The sequence below is a fragment of the Aphelocoma coerulescens genome, chromosome 19, assembly GCF_041296385.1.
Source record: "Aphelocoma coerulescens isolate FSJ_1873_10779 chromosome 19, UR_Acoe_1.0, whole genome shotgun sequence".
In the NCBI taxonomy this organism is placed as follows: Eukaryota; Metazoa; Chordata; class Aves; order Passeriformes; family Corvidae; genus Aphelocoma; species Aphelocoma coerulescens.
In genome coordinates this window covers 1196678-1216980 of record NC_091032.1, presented here as the reverse complement: position 1 = coordinate 1216980, position 20303 = coordinate 1196678, and the positions used below count along the sequence as shown (strand labels likewise).

At 51.1% G+C, this 20303-nt stretch overlaps 1 protein-coding gene across 3 annotated transcripts in view; it reads left to right on the top strand.

The window, feature by feature from the left end:
* The window catches only part of GALNT17 (polypeptide N-acetylgalactosaminyltransferase 17), a 211215-nt gene that overhangs the window by 54018 nt on the left and 136894 nt on the right, over positions 1 to 20303 (top strand). For all 3 annotated transcript variants that reach the window (XM_069033390.1, XM_069033391.1, XM_069033392.1), the window contains exon 2: positions 3948 to 4131. In XM_069033390.1, coding sequence (XP_068889491.1) covers positions 3948 to 4131 — 184 coding nt within the window. The remainder of the gene's footprint in view (positions 1 to 3947; positions 4132 to 20303) is intronic.

The window sequence follows — 20303 nt, the reverse complement described above, 5'->3', positions numbered from 1 at the left end:
TCACATTAGATTGTATTTCACTAAAGGTTTTCTCTGTCCTAGAAAACTCCTGGCTCCTCCTGAAATACACTCAGCTTGAGAAGAGCCTGATATATTTACTCTAACTGTGCTCAGTCTAGGAATATTTTTGCTGTAGAGATTAAATTTTCATATCATCTTGAAGAAAACCAACTCCTGCCAGTCCCCAGGGATCCCCTGTCTCAGGGCCGTTTCAGCAGGAGGGGCTCAGATCTCGGCAGCTCCAAGTGGTGTCGTGGTTTTTCTTTTCCCTTCTATTCCTGCAGTACAATAGCAATATATTCTATTTGTTCCAAAGTTCAGAATTTTTAGGAGATTCTGAAAAAAACAAGTCCTGGTTTTGGTTTGGGTGAGTGTGGCTTTGGGATGAGTGGAGCTCGTGGCTGCTCAGAGCTCGGATCTGCACCAAGTCCTCATCTCCATGCAGCCCGTTCCCATCTCCTGAGCTTGCAGAATTCCCTGGAGGCTGAATTCACTCCAAAGATCAAGAGTTTTTGTGGGGATTAGTGCTGTTTATCACTAGAGATAGGCTGGAGCAGGCATCAGGAGAGACTTCCTGGCAGAGGTTCAGCACTCCTGCTTTGTGCCTGCCCGGAATGACAAAGGATTCGCCCTGTGCCTTGGGAACAGCCCTGGCTCTGTGCTTTCAGCCCTGTTCCCCCAGGAAACGAGCTGGTGGCACCATGCTCTTGCTCTGTTTCGCTCATGGTCTCTCTGTGTGTCACGTCTGGCCCTTCCAGGCCAATTTCAAGCAGGTTTCATGGAATCCCAGAATATCCTGAGCAGCCACACGGGCTGGGCTCAGGGCAATTCCTGACGTCAGAGCAGAGGCACCTCAAGTTCACAGAAAGGTGCCCAAAAATGTGGTGAATAAAAGCCAGTGAATGGATTGACTGGATGAGGATGGGCTGTCACCATTTGTTTTCAGCTCTGCCTCTCCTGAGGCACCTTTTCAGCCAGCTGGAAACAAATCTCCTCCTGTTCTGTTTGGACATGGATTATCTTCCTGGCCAAACGTTCCTTGATTCCTGCTTTGAGTGCCACACACCAAAGTGACATTGCTGAGCCCTCCTGACAGCCTGGACTGGAGAGGAAATGTTTAACCAGCACAGAGACAGCCAGAGGATCCTGCCTGGCACATCCCACCTGGGAATATTCATCTCCATGACTCTCCCTGCGGGCCTGTCCTGGTGCTCTCCTGGAAGGGAGGATGGTGGGCTCGAGGTGAGCCCTGCTCAGCACAAATGGATCCATTTGACTGATTCCTTTGGTTAAATGATGTTGGTTTATCAGCATTTACTGACTTGGAGTAGTAGAAGGACAGAATATGCAGAAATCATGAACAAACTGAGTGAGCAGAGAGAAATGTCTACTGGGATCTGAGTGTTGCCCTGATTGTGGTTTGGAATAAAGCAGTTAATGGCATTACAGGTTTGCCACTCAAAGCTGGTGGGTATAAAGTCGTGTTTGGCCTTTCTCTGGTGCCTCTGTAGGGAGCAGACAGGCTTCACTTCAGCAGGACCCTCACACAGAGCCTCCCACCGAGCCTGGGAGCACAGGTTGGCTCTGCCTGTGCCTTGGCTGTGCTTTGGGAGGCACAGAGTGGGCACTGGGGTACCTGTACTGTGTGATAAAAGTTCAGGTGGGCAGGGCAGGTCCTGGGCTGTCCAGCAGCTCCCATCCCTCTCCTGGTGGAGCAGGATTGGAGTTTGGCTGCTTGGAGAGGGCACCCAGCCTGTCAGTTTGAATTGCCTGGCAAAGACATCCCTGCTCCAGGCATCTCCTACAGCTGCAAAGGGCAGCTCAGGCCCCCAGGCCGGCGTGGCCTCGGTGGCTGGTGGTGTTGTGAACAGAGGGAGATGCCTCACCTCGAATTCCCAGTCCTTCACCGAGGTGCTGTGGTTGGGAGCACAATTCCCTTAGCTGAGCCAGAGATAAGAACCTCTGGAGGCTGACTGGGATCTTGTGGGGGATGGATTAGCCTTGGAGGGATCATCTTTCCCTGCTGGCTTCAAGTGTGGAGCTCTGGGAGAAGCACTGCCTTGGTGTCTGAGTTAATTATCTGTTATTAGTGTTGATAATAACCCGAGCTTGTGTTTTTAAAACCTGCTCTAAGCAGAGCCAGGTGCTGGGATGTTCCTGGTTCCCACATCCCACTGAGTGTCCTCCATGCATGGAGCCTCTGCCCCCCTCAGAAAGTCCCCACTTCCCTGCAGCCCCTCTTACAGGTGTGTGCCTTCAAAGCACCAAAAGCAGAAGCATTGGGGCAATGAGAAATGGGTTCAAATGAATCAAGAAAAGCTAAATTAAGCTTTAAAAGCAAACTGGGAGGTGCTGAGGGTTCCTGGAGTGGAAGCATTTGAGGTTGGGAAGTTCACAGAGGGATCTGCTGACCTTCTGCAGGCCACAGAGTGCCTCCTTTCCCAGCCTTCCTGAGTGATCACTGGCTCCTGCTGAGCCTGGAGCTGGGAAAGGCAGCTTGGATGTGTGATCCATCCCCACGTCACAGCCAGAAAACCCTGGCAGTTGATTTGTTGTTACTGTCCTCAGACAAAACCTAATCAAGCCCAGTGCAGTCAGAGGGGCTCTGTCAGCTCTGGTGGAGTTCAGAGCTTCCTTGTCAGAAGGAATAATAATAATAAAAATAATTAATAATAATTCTTCAAACTGTGCTTCCGACTGTGATTTACATTCCCAGCTGATTTTTTCCTGCCTCTCAGTGCTACTTTTTGAGGAAAAAAGTGTTTAAATCTGTGGGGAGGCAGGAATGTCTTGTCCAGGACAATGGAAGTCAGTGGCAGGTTTGGGAGCTGGACCAGCCTCAAGGTTATTGTCCCTTCAGAAGCTTCGGAGGTGACAAAACCTGTCCTGTTCTGTCAGGCCTCTGTCATTGAAACAATGGGAATATACCCTGGTGTCTGTTATTAAAAAAAACCCCAACCAAACAGACAAAAAAGCAAAACAAAATCCATCATTATTATTTTTATGTTTCTGACAAAAAGAGACTGAATCTCTGCTAATGAAAAATATTAAAATTCCAGGTGTCCTGTCTAATGAATAATAACATGAGCATGGACTCGGCTTCCCACAGGCACCACAGATCATCCATGGAGTTCTTTATGTGCAGCTCATTTTGAACTTTGCCTATGTCCTTCAGCTATGCAGATATAAATAAATAATTCCCCTTGATAAGGGTCTGGGAACGCTGTACTTTAAAAGATAAGAAAGCTTTGAGGGGAAATTGTTTTTAAATCCTTACCATTTGTATGCTGTTCACTGTTCACACTGAGCAAAAATTCATTCAGCAGGCACTTAACCAACCCTATTTTATTCCTGCTCTGTGTTCAACCTATCCTTCTCCTGGGGACATCTAACCTTCCATGTAATTACCTCTCCAAGAGTGGGAAGGAGGCCTGAATCACCTCCCCACCAACTGAATAAATACACAGATCCTGGGACAGGTTATCAGCTGCCTGCCAGGGGCAGGGCTGGCAGGAGCAGCGTGCCTGAGCCACGAGGAGCTGCAAGACTTGAGTCACTTCTGTTCCAGCACTGGGCCAAAGAAGGGGAATTTGGAATGTTTGCAGAAAACCAACCCAAAACACCCAGGAACCCAAACACCCAGGAACCCAAACACTCAGGAACCCAAAACACCCAGGAACCCAAACACCCAGGAACCCAAACACTCAGGAACCCAAACACCCAGGAACCCAAACACTCAGGAACCCAAACACTCAGGAACTCAAAACACCCAGGAGTGTTGGAGTAGTCTTGTTTCTTTGGGAAATAAAAGCAATGGGTTTTACCAAGGATGGGTTTTAGCAGGGGTGGGTTTTAGCAGGGATGGGTTTTAGCAGGGATGGGTTTTACCAAGGATGGGTTTTTCCAATGATGAGTTTTACCAGTGATGATTTTTTGTTTTCCCTCAGGTCTGTCCAAGTCCCTTGGCCTCATTGAGGGCTATGGTGGCCGTGGCAAGGGTGGCCTCCCAGCCACCCTGTCCCCCGAGGAGGAGGAGAAGGCAAAGGGACCCCACGAGAAGTATGGCTACAACTCCTACCTCAGTGAGAAGATTTCCCTGGACCGTTCCATCCCGGATTATCGCCCAACCAAGTGAGTGCCAGGTGCTCCAGGAGGGAATGGTTGTGTTCAGCTGTCACCTGAGCACCAGCAGTGCCAGTGGCTTCCACAGTCAGGTTTGGTGCTGTCGGCTCTTCCCTCATCGTTCACAGTGATGAGAAACTGGGGTGGCTGGGCTGGAACTGAGCTCGTGGAATCACAGAACCCCTGAGCTTGGAAAGGTCTTCAAAGATCATCGAGTCCAACCATTCCCCAGCACTGCCAGGGCCACCACCACTGCCCCATGTCCCCAGGTGCCACATCCACGGGGCTGTTAAACCCCTCCAGGGATGGGGACTCCACCCCTGCCCTGGGCAGCTGTGCCAGGGCCTGACCACCCCTTCTGGAAAAAATAATTCCCAATATCCAACCTGAAGCTCCCCTGGCGCAGCTTGAGGCTGTTTCCTCTTGTTCTGTCAGTTGTACCTGGGAGAAGAAAGTGATCCCCACCTGGCCCCACCCTTGTTTCAGGTAGTTGCTGAGAGAGTTCATCAAGATGATTTATCAGGGGAAAGGAGTGAATTTCTTCCCAGTCTGTCTCTGTTTTCCTAAAGCAGTACAGGATTTTGGGTGGAATTGGTGCCATCAGAAGCTCAGCTCTGCTTTCACTGAGCTTTTGGTGTTTATTACCCTGTAAAAGTGTGCAGAGATTCTCCCTCCCTCCTTGTCAGCTCCTTCACGTCCCTGCAGGACCTCTGGAGGCCCTGGGCTCCTCCCAGCACAGGGATCCTCCTGGGACACTCTGGGATCTCCAGCTGGAGATCTGGGCCTTTAAAGGGAGTTTTTACAGTGACAATATCCCTCCTCTCCTTTTTTTGATTGAGCTTTTAAGGTGCTGGTGGTGTTTACCTGCCAAGCAGCACAGAACAGGCTTTAAAAGAGGTGACACATCGTTTTGTTAAGGGGATGAGGAAAGACATGCTGCAAGTTTATCTTTGTGAAGGTTCATTTTAGATACGGCTGCCAGAGTGTTCCTCAAAATAGGAAAGTGTCAGTTTGTCCAGGCCTGGAGTGAAATCCCTGATAAAAAAATGAGCTGAGAGAGGTTTCGATTGTGAAAGATCCGTGTCCAATCACTGTGCCATTGGGGCAGTGACAAAGCTGTTGCCTGGCATCTGCAGAGCACTGAAGATCATGCAGCCAGGGATGCAGCTCTGTGTCCCCAGGTGCTGGCACCTTGTCCAGGCTCTGGGAGCAGGGGCAGCTCTTGTTCCTTCTGTCCCCAGGTGCTGGCACCTTGTCCAGGCTCTGGGAGCAGGGGCAGCTCTTGTTCCTTCTGTCCCCAGGTGCTGGCAGCCTGTCCAGGCTCTGGGAGCAGGGGCAGCTCTTGTTCCTTCCCCTCTCCGGGTGCTGCCTGAATCCCAAGCAGCCCCTTGGAGCATTCTAGGCTGTCAACTGACAGCTGAAATCCTTGGATGAGTTTCCAAAGGAATGGAGGCCCAGCCTGCATTTTGCTGCTGCAGCTCCTCCAGGCATGCTGAATTGCAGGTGCAAATTGCACCTCTGCCTCTCTGATATGCAAATCCCAGCACCATGCCGAATCCTTGGAGCGAGACCTTCTCCAGCACTTACCTGAGGCTGAGCTGCTGATTTCCATTTCTCATCCACAACTCTGACTTCCAGCAGAGCCAGCATTACTTGGCGGGAATTAATTTGAGAAGTAACGTTTTTTTTCAGATTTTGGGGGAAGAAAAGGATTAATTCTGACATTTTTAGGCTTGTGTTGTATTTTTCCTCAGTTCCACTATCCATCATTCCATGGGAGAGTGGGGGAGAGGACAGGGCACAGCAATTCATTAAAAATGCTTCAGTTTGGAGCTGGGCTGAAACCTGGGAGAGAATTTGTGGGTATTGACTGCAGCTGCACGACTTAGTGCCTTTTGTCTGTGTAAGAATTTCAGGAGTGTGTTTTGTTTATTGGTTTTCTTTTTGTTTTGGGGATCAATTGTCTTGATACTGCAAGAGAACAGTTAGTTAGGCTGGAGTTTGCTGGAGAGTTTGGAAAGTTTCAGCTTTTCCTACTTCTGGCTTCAGGGCTCCCTTGCTATTTAGTGCATTCAGGTTTATGGCTGATTTTATGAAGGGTTGAACACAAACCATTTAAGTCAAGTATCCTGGTCTCTGATTAAAATAGATTCAAGTAAAGGGAAATTAGCCTAAATGGCTTTGAAATTGCAGCATTAGTGGAGAAAAAGTGTTGAAAACCCTCCAGCTGATAAGCATTACAAAGCATGTAGTAGTTTTAAATATAATAGTGAAGCCTGTGTGGTTCAGCTAAAGGCTGCTGAGTGTCTGGAATGCCAATGGACCGGGCCTGGTCCTGGCACAGGCTGGCACTCCCCATCCTTTCCTCTGTTTTCCCTGTTTTTAAGGAAGGATTCACGTGGCCAGGTGTCCGTGCCCTGAGTGCTGGGTCAGAGCTCTGAGGCCTGCTCCTGCTCCCTCTTTGTGCCTGTGACCGAAGGGAAGCAGAGCAAGGAGAGTTTAGGGGAAGTTTGGCACATTTTGTGTGTATTTCTGTGTCTCCAGGCTCCCTGCACCTCGTGGTCAGCATCACTGAGGGTCCAGGGACTCAGATATGCCTGCTCCGAGGGATGTCAGGTGCTGTTGGTGAGGAGGAGCCAGCCCAGCTCACAGCTCAGGGCCTCTCAGTCCTGCCCAGAGGCAGAGAAAGGAGGGAGTTTCCCTGGGGAAAATGGTCCCAGAGGTGTGAGGGTGATGTTCAGGAGAAGGTCAGGTCTTTCCCAGCACCAGGAGCTGGGGCAAAATACCTTGCTTGTCCTGATTTGGGGAATTGTGGTGTCACTTTCTGGTTGTTTGGGTTATCATCTTTGCTTCAGCTGAGAGATTTCCTTCCCCTTTCCCCTTCCTCTTTGTCCTTCCTTACCTCTTCCCCTCTCCCCTTCCCTTATCCGTTTCCCTTTATCCTCTGCCTTTCCCCTTCCCTTTTCGCCTCTCCCCTTCCCCTTTCTCTTTCCCCTTCCCTTATCCCTTCCCCTTTCTCCTCTTCCCCTTCCCTTTCTCCTTCCCCCTTTCCCTTTCTCCTTCCCTTTTCATTTTTTCTGTTTCCCTTTTCCCTCCCCCCTTCCTTCTTTCCCCTTTCCTTTTATCTTCCCCTTCCCCTTTCCTGTTCCCTTTTCTCCTTCCCCTTTCCCCCTCCCCTTTCCCCTCTCCTCTTTTCCCTTTCCCCTTTTCTGCTTTCCCCATTCCCCTTCCCCTTTCCCCTCTCCTCTTTTCCCTTTCCCCTTTTCTGCCTTCCCCATTCCCCTTTCCCTTACCCCCTTGCTGCTGGGGCTGCTCACCTGTGCTGGGAGGTGGAAACTCTTCCCTGCTGTTCCCCACTGAGAGGACTGGGTGTTGCCCTGGGCTGGTTCCCAGAGCAGTGGTGCTGATGCTCTGGATCCATGGAATGACGTGTGTGGAGCTGATTCCAAACAGGAGCTGTGCCTTTTCACACCCAGACCTCACTGATGGTCCTGATCCCGACCCTCTGCTGAGCAGGAAGGGCTGTGCTGGGTGTGCACGAGATTTTCCAGTTAATCAAAGAATAGATTCCAGTTTGGATGGCTGGGGAAGCTTGTCCTTGGGCCCAACAAGGCAGGACTGGTGTTTTGGGGTGAGTTAACCCAGAACTTGCTGCCAAACAGTGCCATAATGAGAAGGGCACTGGGAAGACATTTCTATGGTGCTTGATTGGGTTTTGTCGCTTTAAGATGAGATTCTGGCGTGTACTAAACTGCTTGTACTAAAACTGTTAATTCTTCATTGCAATTAGCACAAACAATGGAAGGAAAAAACACAAGCCCCAAAATGCAATTTCTTTCTTTGCCTATAATCAGGAAATCTTGTTCTGGTAAACAATCTCTGCTTCCAGACTGGAAGTACCCAAGGTGCTGCCTGCAGCCTGCAGGACTTCTACACAAATCTCCACAAAAATGAGCTGGAGAGAATTCCTTCAATTTTCTGCAAAACCCTCTGAAGGACAGGGCTGCTGAGTGAGTTTTATTGTTCATCCATTCTCAGCACATGCTGCCTGCCTGGGGAGGATGGGGGAGTTAGGGAGATGTGTTGTTTTCTATATTGAAAGTGAAGCATATTTACATGGGATCCCAGGGCCTGCAGATGTTCCCTGCTTGGAGACAGCATTTTATGCACCTCTGGTTTATCCTATGATACAGGATTTAATGGGAACCTCTCCTGTGTGCAGCCAGAAAATAAAATTGCTTTGTTAGATCAGCCTGCCTGTCCATCTTATCCGGTATCTAATCTCTGATAGTGGAATTACCAGATGCTTCAGGTTGAAGAAATCATATTAAGGAAAACTGTGAGATAATCTGCCCATCTGGTACGTTCTGCCTCCCCCGTTCTCTCCTTTCCATCCTATCCAATATAAATGTGGAGTTCTCATTATCTCTTTAAAAGTCTGTTCCTTTCTGGAATCCTGCTAAGCTCTGATTCAGTGGTATTTTATGGCATTATAGGATTAAGGGGTAGATTTAAGAGAAATAATACCCACAATTGTTCGGACTATTGGATCATTGGGTGGAGATGACACATTCCTGCTGCTGCAAATCTCCTGACAGCTGTTCTCAGCAGGAGATCCTCGAGGTATTACAGTGACGAGCAAGGATGGTGTAAGAGATAAGCAACTCCCACAGTTTGATTTTTCAGATGTTTTGAGGGCTTCCCAGCCTGGAGACACAACCCCTTCCCCTGCCTGCATGTGGGGCAGGAAATGCATGGAGAGGGACTTTGGACAAGGGGGTGTAGTGATAGGATGAGGGGGAATGGCTTAAAAATGCCAGAGGGCAGGGCTGGATGGGATATTGGGATGGAATTGTTCCCCGGGAGGGTGGGCAGGCCCTGGCACAGGGTGCCCAGAGCAGCTGGGGCTGCCCCTGGATCCCTGGCAGTGCCCAAGGCCAGGTTGGACATTGGGGCTGGGAGCAGCCTGGGACAGTGGGAGGTGTCCCTGCCCATGGCAGGGGTGGCACTGGATGGGCTCTGAAGTCCTTTCCAACCCAAACCATTCCATGATTCTGTGATGGAAAGGCTTTGGAGGTGTTGGCAGCCTGATCTGCTGCTGTGTTCTCACAGCACCCGGTCTGTGGTTGCCGTGGGCCCCCTCGGCCTGGAGAGGTGTCCTGGGCAGAGCCTTCCCATCACCATCAGCTCGGGAGGGAACAGCTCCACGTGCTGGCTTGGTTTAACTGTGGTGTGTGTGGGGCTGACTCAGAGCTGTCACACGCCTGTCTCAAGTGCCTGAATCACGCGTTTATTTCCGGAGCTGCTGCCATGGGAGCCCGGCAGCAACTGGGCCTTTCAGCACCATCTGCCTTTGGCTGCTTTATTACCAGGGACCTGTGGAGCAGCAAGCTGAGAGCCTTTCTTTGGGATATGGTGCAGAACGTGGAGAGTTTCGGCTTCTGGGTAGACTTTGGGTGGTTGGTTGACAACTTAACTTGAAGAAACAAAATCAAGCCTTGATTTAATTTTTATTTAAAGTGGTCTGTGTGTGGCCTCTGTGGGCTCTCAGTGTGCACCTGCTGAGTGCTAGAGCACACTGTGGGGTGGAGGGAGGCCCTGTTCCCCTTGGGGTTTCTCCCCATCCCTGCAGAGCCTCCTGCCCTCTGCCGTGGGGCTGCCTTGGGGCCTCAGCCTCCCCTCAGCTTGCAGGGCCCAAGAATTCCATTTTGGCTTTATAACCACAACAGAATGCATCTTTGGAGAGTGGTGAGTGTGGATGTGACTGACACACATCAGGACTGCCCAGGAGGAGACCTGGCATTGAGTCTCCTGCCAATGAGACTACTCCTGCTTTCCCCTCTCCTGTGCTGGATCCAGAATGTTCCTGCAGAGCCCACCCCGGCCACGGTTTGTACCAGGGGGTTTGTGCCCTCTGGTTGGCTCTGATGGGGAAGTTTCATGGGCCATCATATTTATTTTCCTGTGGGGAAGAGCAGATCTCCTCTGCTGTGGGAGTAACTCAACTCCCTGGCTTTGCAGGTGCCTTTGGCTCAGGTTTCTCTGGTACCAAGGCTCTGAAATGAGGTATTTTCTCAGCACCTGCCACAGCTTGGGCAGGAGGTGCCCCTGTCACTGCTCCATACATCTCATCTCATTTCCTCCCCAAAGCTGAGGTTACACAGCCTCCTTTAATGAAACAAAATGCTTTTTGCCTCTCCCCCCGCCCACAGGACCATGTTGGCTTTGGCAGAAGTGTCTGAGATGTGCAGATATTACTGCAGCCAGTGGGAGAGCTCAGAGATGGTCTCCTCAAGGACCTGGAACATCCCTGAGCACACATCTGTGGGGATGTGCTGGTCACTCGTGTCCTGCCCTGGGCTGGGCAGCCAGGCTTGATGCAGTGAGTCTGAGGAGAAGGACAACGTTTGAGCAGACAAAAACAAACTACTTGAATTATGAGAGTGGTATTTGCTGGGAAATAGAGTTTCTTGCCTGTTTATTTGTTGTGATTGCTGCTTATTGCAAACAAAGGAGGTCAGAAGAGCTCCTTCTCTCTTGCAGGCACAATGTGTTACTGCAGTTCATTATTTTACCTTCTGCAAAGAGTGCTTTGATGGGCTTGAGCCCCACATCCAAACAACAGCCAGGAAAAGAGAGGCAAGATGTAGGGCTTTTTCTTCATCAAACAGCTGAAGGCAAAACTAGAGAGGAACCAAGACAGTGGAAGAATGAAAAAAAAATTACTTTCTCAGATGTGAAATTCCCTTTGAATCACATGTGGGAGTGTATTAAAAGATCCTTACAGCTCTAGGAAAAAGCCAGGACTGGTTGTGCACATTCTCTCCTAATAGATGGCTGTGGGTTTGATCCAGCATTGTGTGAAAAACACTCCTGCCCTTGGCTTTTTATAGCTTCAGCCATAAAAAAAGGAAAAGTCATAATTTCCAGTACTTGGAAAGGTGCCACCTGAAAATTTTCTGGGAGAGCAAGTAGAGAAATCAAGCAGTGAGTATCAGTGTCACAGCTCTGGCATGAAGGAGCTGTGCCTCAGAGCAGGGCTCAACCACAGCCAGAGCAGATTTGCAGTTCAGGGATGGATCGTTGGATATTTTCTGTCCATGTGTTCTGTCCTGCCTGGTCTGTCCCATCTCTGTGTGGTCCAGGCAGGTTTATTCTGCTGGGCTGCACAAAGCCATGGAAATCTCCTGAGCTGGAAGGCACCCAGCTTAGGAGAATCCGAGAATCCCTGAGGCTGGAAAATCCCTCCAAGGCCATCGAGTCCAAACTGTGCCCGATGCCCACCTTGTCCCCAGCCCAGGGTGCTCAGTGCCACCTCCAGGGATGGGCACTCCAAACCTCCCTGGGCAGCCCCTGCCAAGGCCTGAGCACCCTTTCCATGGGGAAATTCCTGCTGATGCCCACCCTGAGCCTCCCCTGGCCCAGCCTGAGGCCGTTCCCTCTCCTCCTGTCCCTGTTCCCTGGCAGCAGAGCCCGACCCCCCCGGCTGCCCCCTCCTGTCAGGGACTTGTGCAGAGCCACAAGGTCCCCCCTGAGCCTCCTTTGCTCCAGGCTGAGCCCCTTTCCAGCTCCCTCAGCCTCTCCTGGGGCTCCAGCCCCTTCCCAGCTCTGTTCCCTTCCCTGGACGCACTCCAGCCTCTCAATGCCTTTCTTAAAGTGAGGGGCAAAATCACCCAGCCCAGCCCTGGCCCTGCACAGACACCCCAACAACCCCACCCTGGGCATCCCTGGCAGCGCTGTCCCAACGCTCCTGCAGCTCTGGCAGCCTCGGGGCCGTGCCCATTCCCTGGGGAGCCTGGGCAGTGCCCAGCACCCTCTGGGGGCAGAACCTTTCCCTGCTGCCCAGCCTGACCCTCCCTGACCCAGCTCCAGCCACTCCCTGGGCCCTGTCCCTGTCCCCAGAGCAGAGATCAGAGCTGCCCTCAGGAGTAGCTGCAGCCCAGTGAGGTCCTGGTGGTCTCACTCGAGGCTGTGCCCAGGCTGTCCCCTCCCTGCTCTGAAGGTCACAGGGGTAGAAGGTACTTCCAAACCCAGCTCCAGACAAAGTCAGGTTTTTATTTCTCCTGCATCATCAGGGCCCTGAGCTCTGAGGAGCCACTGCTGCTGCGCTGTGTGTGCAGGGGCTGCTGGTGCTCTTTGCCCCTCCTGCCCCTCCAGCCCCTCCAGGGATGGGGCTGCAGCTTCTGCTGCCTTTGGGGTGATCTGCAGACAGGAAGAAGCCTCTTTGCTACTCCACTGCTTCTCCAGCACTAATACAAACCAGCAAGCTGTTGAATAAATACCAGTATTGATCTCTATTCCTCAGTGTGCTTGGACATGCTGCTCCTGACTTCCAGCAATGCTTTTTCTTGAAAACTGGGCAAGTAAAGACTCTAAAGACATGCCTTTGCAGCTGTACTTTACATTTGTTGGTTATTATTTGAGCCTGCTCCTGTGACCTGCAGGAGCAGCCTGGCTCCTTGGACATGCAGGCAGCTGGAGCTGGCTCCAGGGAGCTGAGAAGTCCCCTAGAACGGGACCTGTCAGACTCTCTGTGGAAAAGTTCAGGGGTTTGTGCTGTGTTTCTGTTGTGGGTTTAGATGGGGACACAGGGCAGCTTTTCCCTTCTTTTCCTTTGGAAGCAGAGGTCACTGGAGCACACTTGGGCAGCTTGTGCGGGGTCAGGAGTGTGTCAGAAGCCTTTGGTGCTTGAAGCCCCAATATCTTCTGGAACCCCAGTGGGGAAGAAAGTGCTCTGGGGAGAGCAGCTGGAGTTTGTTTAGAGGCTGTCAGAGAGTCTTATTTCCACTGTGCTGCTCAGTGTCACCTGCAAACACTGTGACCATGGATTTATAGCACAGCACCTCGGGGTTCTTTATGCCACACATCCCACTAATTGTCAATTTTCCCTTCCTGACTACAAAGTTATTACCTGTTCTTGTGAGTTGGGAACATGGTGCTTCAGGGAAGACTTCTGTGGCAGGAGCGTGCTATAAAACATTTCCTAACGCAAACACAAGTCTTAAATGATCACTTTGGCAGAGGATGGGATTAGTGTAATTTAACAACTCGCTTTTGTGCTCCTCTGAACTCCACTGCTGAAAAATACCCGTGTTATCATCAATACTTCTGACTAAACTGTGCTTATGAGAATAAATGAACCAATTTAAGCTTTGGATATGCTTCCCTCCAGCTGGCTTCCAAGGAAATCAGGGCTTGTGTGTTTGTTTGTGCCACCAGCCTGCTGCCCTGGACTGCCCAGAGCTCTTCTGTTCCAAACCAGCACGTTCCCAGCCAGACCAGGCAGAGGGGGAGTCAGGCTCTGCTGCTTTGACAGCCTTGGTCCTGCAGCCGTTTGTGCAGTTCCAGCAGGAAAATCCAAGAGCAAGGAGGTGTCAATGACTTATTCTGTGTGTGTGGGAAAGAGCTGGGCACAGGCAGAGCTGGGTAAGTGGATGTGACACTCGGAATTGCTCTGGCTTTTATCTCCCTTAGATCTGCCTGAACCTAATAACTTTATTACAAGAGCCTCTTGCCAGAGTAAATCCCATTCTCTACATTCTGTTTTTACAACTTTGCAGATAATTTCTTCTTAGGGCTTGCCAAGTAATGTGCCTTTAGAAATGTCTGTATGTCCCTAAATTGTGATGCCTATTCTTGAGACCCTAATTCTAAAATAGAGCTGAACATTTCTGAAGAATTACTGGGAATAAAGTCGATGCTTTAAAATTGAGCTTTCCAGGGAAATGTGAGGAAGTTTCCAGGCTTTGCAGCCAGAAATAGTTTGAGAACCTGGATCTGTAAACAATGAACTGTATCAGACAGCATTAGGTGTTTTAAGATGGTTGGGTCACAAAAAATGTAGATGATAGGATAGACACAATAGATTTAATGTTGTCAGTCCCTTTTGCAAGCAGACATGTGCACCGAATCAGCAAAATACAAACTAGAATAAGCAATTAATGAATGGAGCATGATGAGGAAGTGGCAGGATGAATAGCAGGCTGAGCACTTGCTTTCTTTTAAGCCTGTTCATAATCTTTACAAAAGGCAAATGGAGATCAATTCATTTCCTGGTGAAGCTTTATTTCGGAGCACAAATGGAGCTTGTTTGGTACCAGTGGGTTTCCTTTGTGGAGTTCTTTGTCACCAGAAGGACAAACCCAGAGGGTTTTTCCTCTGCTGCTGAGGTTTTCAGGCAAAAGCAGCACAGATGTGTAGGGAAGAACTGGGAAGCAGCGCCTATGGATTAAAGCATCCAGGGAGCCTGACCCTGCCTGTGCTGGCACAGCAGAACATTGCAGTGGGATTTACAGCATTTTGTGCTTCAGCCACGGTGCTTTGCAGCCCAGCCATGGGGAAATCATCCAGTCCTACCAGTGCCTCATGCATGGATCAGGATTTACCTCCCAGGCCTTCAGCTGCAAAGTTCCAGTGGGTTCTCTGTGGGCCAGGAGGGTTCCTGAGGAGCTGCAGGCAGCAAAGCCAAGCCTTGGGTGTGCGTGGATGTGTTTGGCTGTGCAGGTGGTGGGAGCTTGGGAGCTAGGGCTGGTGAAAAGCAGGAAAAAGTCCAATGGCCTTGGTAAGGTGAGGGTGAGAGGGAAGAGGAGTCCAGAATTCCCCACTTTTCAGGTGTGCATCCAAACCTCTGGGGTGTGCAGGTGACAAGGATGTCTTGGGCAGAAATCACTTTTAAGCCTTTAAAGTTCATCCTGTCCTTCTGCACATATTTTGATATGAGTTTGCTGTTCTTTGTCAAATGTGTTATGGAAATATTTAGGTTGGAAAAGCCCTCCAAGGTCCAACCCAGCACAGCCAAGGCCACCACCATGTCCCCAAGTGCCACATCCACGGCCAATGCTCCTCCAGACACAGCCAGGCAGGCAGAGGGTGCTCACAGCCACATCTGGCTCCTGTGGGGCCAGGCTGGTGGCATGGTGACAGAGGAGCTGTGTCACTGTGTCAGGCTTTCGGTGCTCCTGTCAGCATCTCTGATGTGGCAGAGAACAAATCCCCAGCCCCAGTGCTGTTCTCAGGGATGGAGTAAGAGTGCAAAGCGTCTGTGGGAGGGAGCTGTGGCTGCTGTCCTTGGATCTCTGCAGGTAAAGGCAGGCACAACGAAAGGGTTGTGAAACCAAAAAGGATGGGGCATCCAGCCTGTCACTAAAAATCAAAAGTGCCCTGGTTTGGGGTATTATGAGGGGACAGGGAGGTTGAGGTATTTTTTATTTCTGGGGTTTTTTTTCTGACCCTTGTGGTAATTCAGCTTTGTTTGACTGGCTGGGTTGGGTTGGATCCCTCCCTCCCCTGCTCTGAGGGATTTAACGGTGTTGCAGTTTTGCACTGGGTTAAACTGGGTGCCTGTGTGTGCTCAGGTCTGAGCTGGTCACCTTTGTCTCCCAGTGCTGCCTGTCATGTATTTTGTTTGGCAGAGGTGGAGAATGCAGCCACAAATCTCTCCACAGAAGAGCAGGGCTGGTGTGGGGCTTCCTCTGTGGAGTGAAGGGAAACTTCTGGCACTTTGGAGTGAATGCCTGTGTGGGGTCTTGTGTTTGTTAACCCTCTGTCCTGACGGCCCCTGCATGAAGGGGCACCAGTGTTCGTGGGCAGTTCATTGCCTTCAGTGAACAGGTACCTGACATTGCAATGTGAGCAGAAAAGCAAATCTAAATCAGCCCCACCTGCTGGTTTGACCCTTTTGGTAGTGCTTGGGGTTGTTTTTATTCGTTTCCACCCAAAGCAGTACAAATGTCTCACCAGTGCGTCAGCGTGCCCTGGTGAGCAGCCTGTGCTGGGGCAGGTTGTGCTGGTGCCAGCTCTGGGATGCTGGGATGGCAGAGCTCTCCCTAGAGCCAGTTCCTGGATTCTGGGATGGCAGAGCTCTCCCTGGTGCCAGCTCTGGGATGTTGGGATGGCAGAGCTCTCCCTGGAGCCAGTTCCTGGATTCTGGGATGGCAGAGCTCTCCCTGGTGCCAGCTCTGGGATTCTGGGATGGCAGAGCTCTCCCTGGTGCCAGCTCTGGGATGTTGGGACGGCAGAGCTCTCCCTGGAGCCAGCTCTGGGATGTTGGGATGGCAGAGCCCTCCCTGGTGCCAGCTCTGGGATGTTGAGATGGCAGAGCCCTCCCTGGTGCCAGCTCTGGGATTCTGGGATGGCAGAGCTCTCCCTGGTGCCAGCTCTGGGATGTTGGGACGGCAGAGCTCTCCCTGGAGCCAGCTCTGGGATGTTGGGACGGCAGAGCTCTCCCTGGAGCCAGCTCTGGGATGTTGGGATGGCAGAGCTCTCCCTGGAGCCAGCTCTGGGATGTTGGGATGGCAGAGCCCTCCCTGGTGCCAGCTCTGGGATGTTGAGATAGCAGAGCCCTCCCTGGTGCCAGCTCTGGGATGTTGGGATGGCAGAACCCTCCCTGTGTGACACTTGCTGGGATGGCAGAGCCCTCCTTCTGTGGCACTCCCCACGCAGGAATTTGGCAGCCAGGGCTGAGGGGAGCCGCTCTGCCGAGGCCGATCCAATTCTGGCAGAGGCTAAACAAACTCACCCGGTGATTCTGTACGTAACGGGAAAGGTTTAAAAACCTCTCCATCTTCCAGTTCATAAAGCCGTCAGCAGCGTGGCTCTGTGATCACAGAGAAGAAGAGCTGTCTCTAAAATTCCATTGAGCCTTTCAAGTTCATCATTTTTATGCCAGCTCTTCCAGGAGTGGCATCATTCCACCTTGTTCCAGGCAGCACAAGTGGTAGCCACTTTTCTTCTTCATTGCCCCAAGTCTGTCCTGGGGATGTCAAAATCCTGGGTTCCCGTGAGATGTATTCAAGTGAAACACTCCCACCTCAGGCTCTGTACCAAGGATTTCATTTTCAGTTTGAGAGGGAAGGTTCACAGCAGTGCCAGTTTTATCCCCACCTGCCTGAGCAGAGCTGTGATGTTTGCTGTGGGACTGTCACCCTGGAATCCCCAGCTGGGACACAAAGGGCTCCCTTCCCTCACTGATGTGTTTGTCTGAACACTTAGCCTGGGGCTGCCTCTGATTAGGGGAGGAAAAAGGCATTTTCACCCAGCCAAAAACCAGCTTCAGGGACATTCCTGACAGAAATATACCTGGGATGGAGAGGTGGAGTCAATTGTCCTTTGGCAGTGACAGTGTCACTTCACTGACCTTGAAGGGAGCTCTGGCTCCTGCCTTAGCTGAGATGGCTCTGAATTGCCTCATCCAGGACTGTGCCTATGTGAGCAGGTACAGAGCAGCAGCTGCCTCTAGCAGAGGCTGTCAGAACATGCACTGGTAATTTACAACTTATTGGTAATTTACATTTTACTGGTAATTTACAGTTTTACATTGCTGCCTGTCTTGGTTTGAAAGACAGATGTCTGCTAAGGAAGGCAGGAGCCTCCCTTGTAAGGGAAAATGTAACCCCCTTCCCTCCAAATTATTACAATTTTTGAAATGAAGGGGCTTTCAGGCAAAGATATGAGAAATAGGAGTAACAGTTCTTTACTAGTAAATATAACAAGGCAATAATACAGAAACACTGGCTTAACCTGACAGAGTCAGGGTACAACCCAACACCCTGTTGGGTGGTGGCAGCAGCCTGATTAAGGGCTGGCTGCAGTCCTCTTTGAAGCGATAGATACGGTTCTGTTGAAGCAGTGATCCTGTAGAAGGGTCTGGTCTCCTCTGAAGGTCCAGGGGTGGTTATGTAGCTCTTGTCCTCTGGGAATCCAGGAGGTCAGGGCTGACTGAGGTGTTCCAAACCTCAGATTACATCCAGGTAGGAATGCTTGGTTCCTCCCCCTGGGTGGAGCATCTCACAGTGGGCTGATGTAATTTTGTGAGTCATGCAGTGAGGCTGGATGGCTCAGTAAGAGAAGATTTCCCTCCGGAGGGAGTTATCAGGGATGTGTCACTGGAGAGACAAAGAACCCTGCCCCAGCTGGTTTTAACAGCTGCTGATAGAATACACACTTTTGGTTACACCTTACATTGTAACCTGGGACACTGCCTTTCATCCCTGGGCACCCACTCACCCTCCTGCCAGTGGCCAGGATCTGGTGCTGTCCCTGTGGAGCAGCCAGGGCTCCCTGCCTGTGCCTTCCCTGAGGGACTGCTCAGCACTGGCTGATGGAGTCAGAGCTGCCCTTGCCCCACAGCTTGGGATCCTCACGGCAGAGGAGGCCAGGGTGCTGCTCTCTGAGGTCATGATGGTGTAAAATGCTGCAGACACGCATTTCAAAGCTTGCTCCTTCAGTCCCTACCCTTTTGGACATCATTCAGCATTCAGCTCTGTTTGCAGGGCACTGTTTTAAAACAAACAGAATTAAAAATGGTCCTGAATTTCCTCCCTGCCCGATCTGACTTGCCTGGGAGGAGGGAAAAGCCAACAGCCAGGCAGCAGGACCTGCAGACTTTGCTCCTGAGCCCTGCTGACCTCCTGTCCCCCCAGGGCTGACCACTTCATCCCTGAGCATCATAACTTTGGCATCTTGTGTTTGAATCCCTGATGCCTTGGTTAAGGGGACAGCAGCCTCCTTCTCCTGAGGACTTGTCAAGCTGGGAGCCCCCAGATGTGGCCAGGTGTGGCCATGAGGAGACCTTGGGGCTGTGTCCTGCTCTGCCTTGTCCTGCTGGGACTGATGAGGAGCCAAGGGCTCTGTGCAAGAACTGATAACAGTGGATGTCATCACTTGTGCTGTCCTGAAACGTGACAGGTGACAGGGACACACTGGCTGGCTCTGGGCTCCTGCACCACGCCATGGGATCCTGCTCCTCTGGAAGAGTGCTGATCTCTGCCTCTGTAATGGGGTAAAACTGCTGGGACTTCATACCTGAGGAGTGCTCTCAGTTTTGGGAACCTCAGCACTGAGAGATGCAGTGGTGACAGTTCCAAGTTGATGTTTCCCTGAAGCAGCAATCTCTGGGATGGGAATTTTGGGGAGAATTCCACTTCTTGTGCACTAATCTGACTGAGCTGTCCCTCACACACCCTTGGCTTTACTGTGGCAGTTCCACAGCTCATTGTAGAAAAGGCATTTAAATATGTGTGAGCTGAACTCTCTCTCTCTGCTCCTGAGCCACGTTTTACAGGAACAGCTCCACAACTCCGTGGAAGCTGTGCCAGCAGAGCTGAGCACTTCCATGATACTCACGGTGTCTTTAAGGAAGGAAGTAACAAGAATCATTTGTTCTGCTGATGAAAAGAGTATTTGCCTGTTTAAATATGCAAACCCTTGAGTCTGATACAAGACTGAAATGTCAGGAAGGGATAAGCTCCTGATAAGCACGTTAGTGGGATTTATTCAGTGTGATGGCCAAAAGAGAAATTATTAACAAGTCAGGATCCAGACTGGGGAACTCAGAATTAAAAATAAAGAGGGGGGGGAGATCTGGCACTCTGATATGGAGGAGAGGAGGAAATCTTGGAACAGCCATCATCAGGATCTGCTTTCATAAGGTGCTGTGATGTCCATAATCAGAACCAGCACATTCTTTGTCTGCCCTGTGCTCTTCCACAGGTGCACAGGATCTGGATGGGCTGAGATGATCTTTAATGTCCTTCCCAACCAAGCCACTCCATGATTCTGTGATCTGGGTCTGTTTTGTGCCAGCTGGCACAGACTTCCATGTCTGACTCTTTGTGTCTGCTGAGTGTCTGTCATGGCTGATCCCACAGAGATGGAGATGGTGCAGTAGGACCCCGTTAGGAGCTGTAGGAATGACTCCAGAGGATGTGGGAGCAGCACAGAGCCCCAGAGCCCTGGGTGTTGTGCAGACCAGGGATGTCCAGCCCTCTCCATGGTGGTTGCTGCTGGTGGCATTTCAGAAGGACAGCTAGGGGGGACATTTGTGTCCTGACCAGCCTTGAGGGGCATCCCTGGGAAGATGAGAGGTGGTGCAGCATCAGAGCTGATGGTGCTGTAGTTATTAAATAGACCCTGAGGTCATGGATCATTCTGAGCAGACTCAGCTCCTCAGACCCTCGCAGTGAGGCAGCACAGAGCAGGTCCCACTCCTGCACCAGCCATGGATGTGTTCCCTAAGAGCTTAACACAGTGCTGTGTGCTCCAAACGATCTCACAGGGTGCTGCCCATCCCTGCCTGTGCCGGGCATCAGTCAGGCCAGGGCAGTTGTTCCAGGGGCTGCACAGAGCAGGCTGCTGTTTCCCTGCTGCTTTTTGTTGACCTTTTCTCCTGGGTGTGTTTTCCT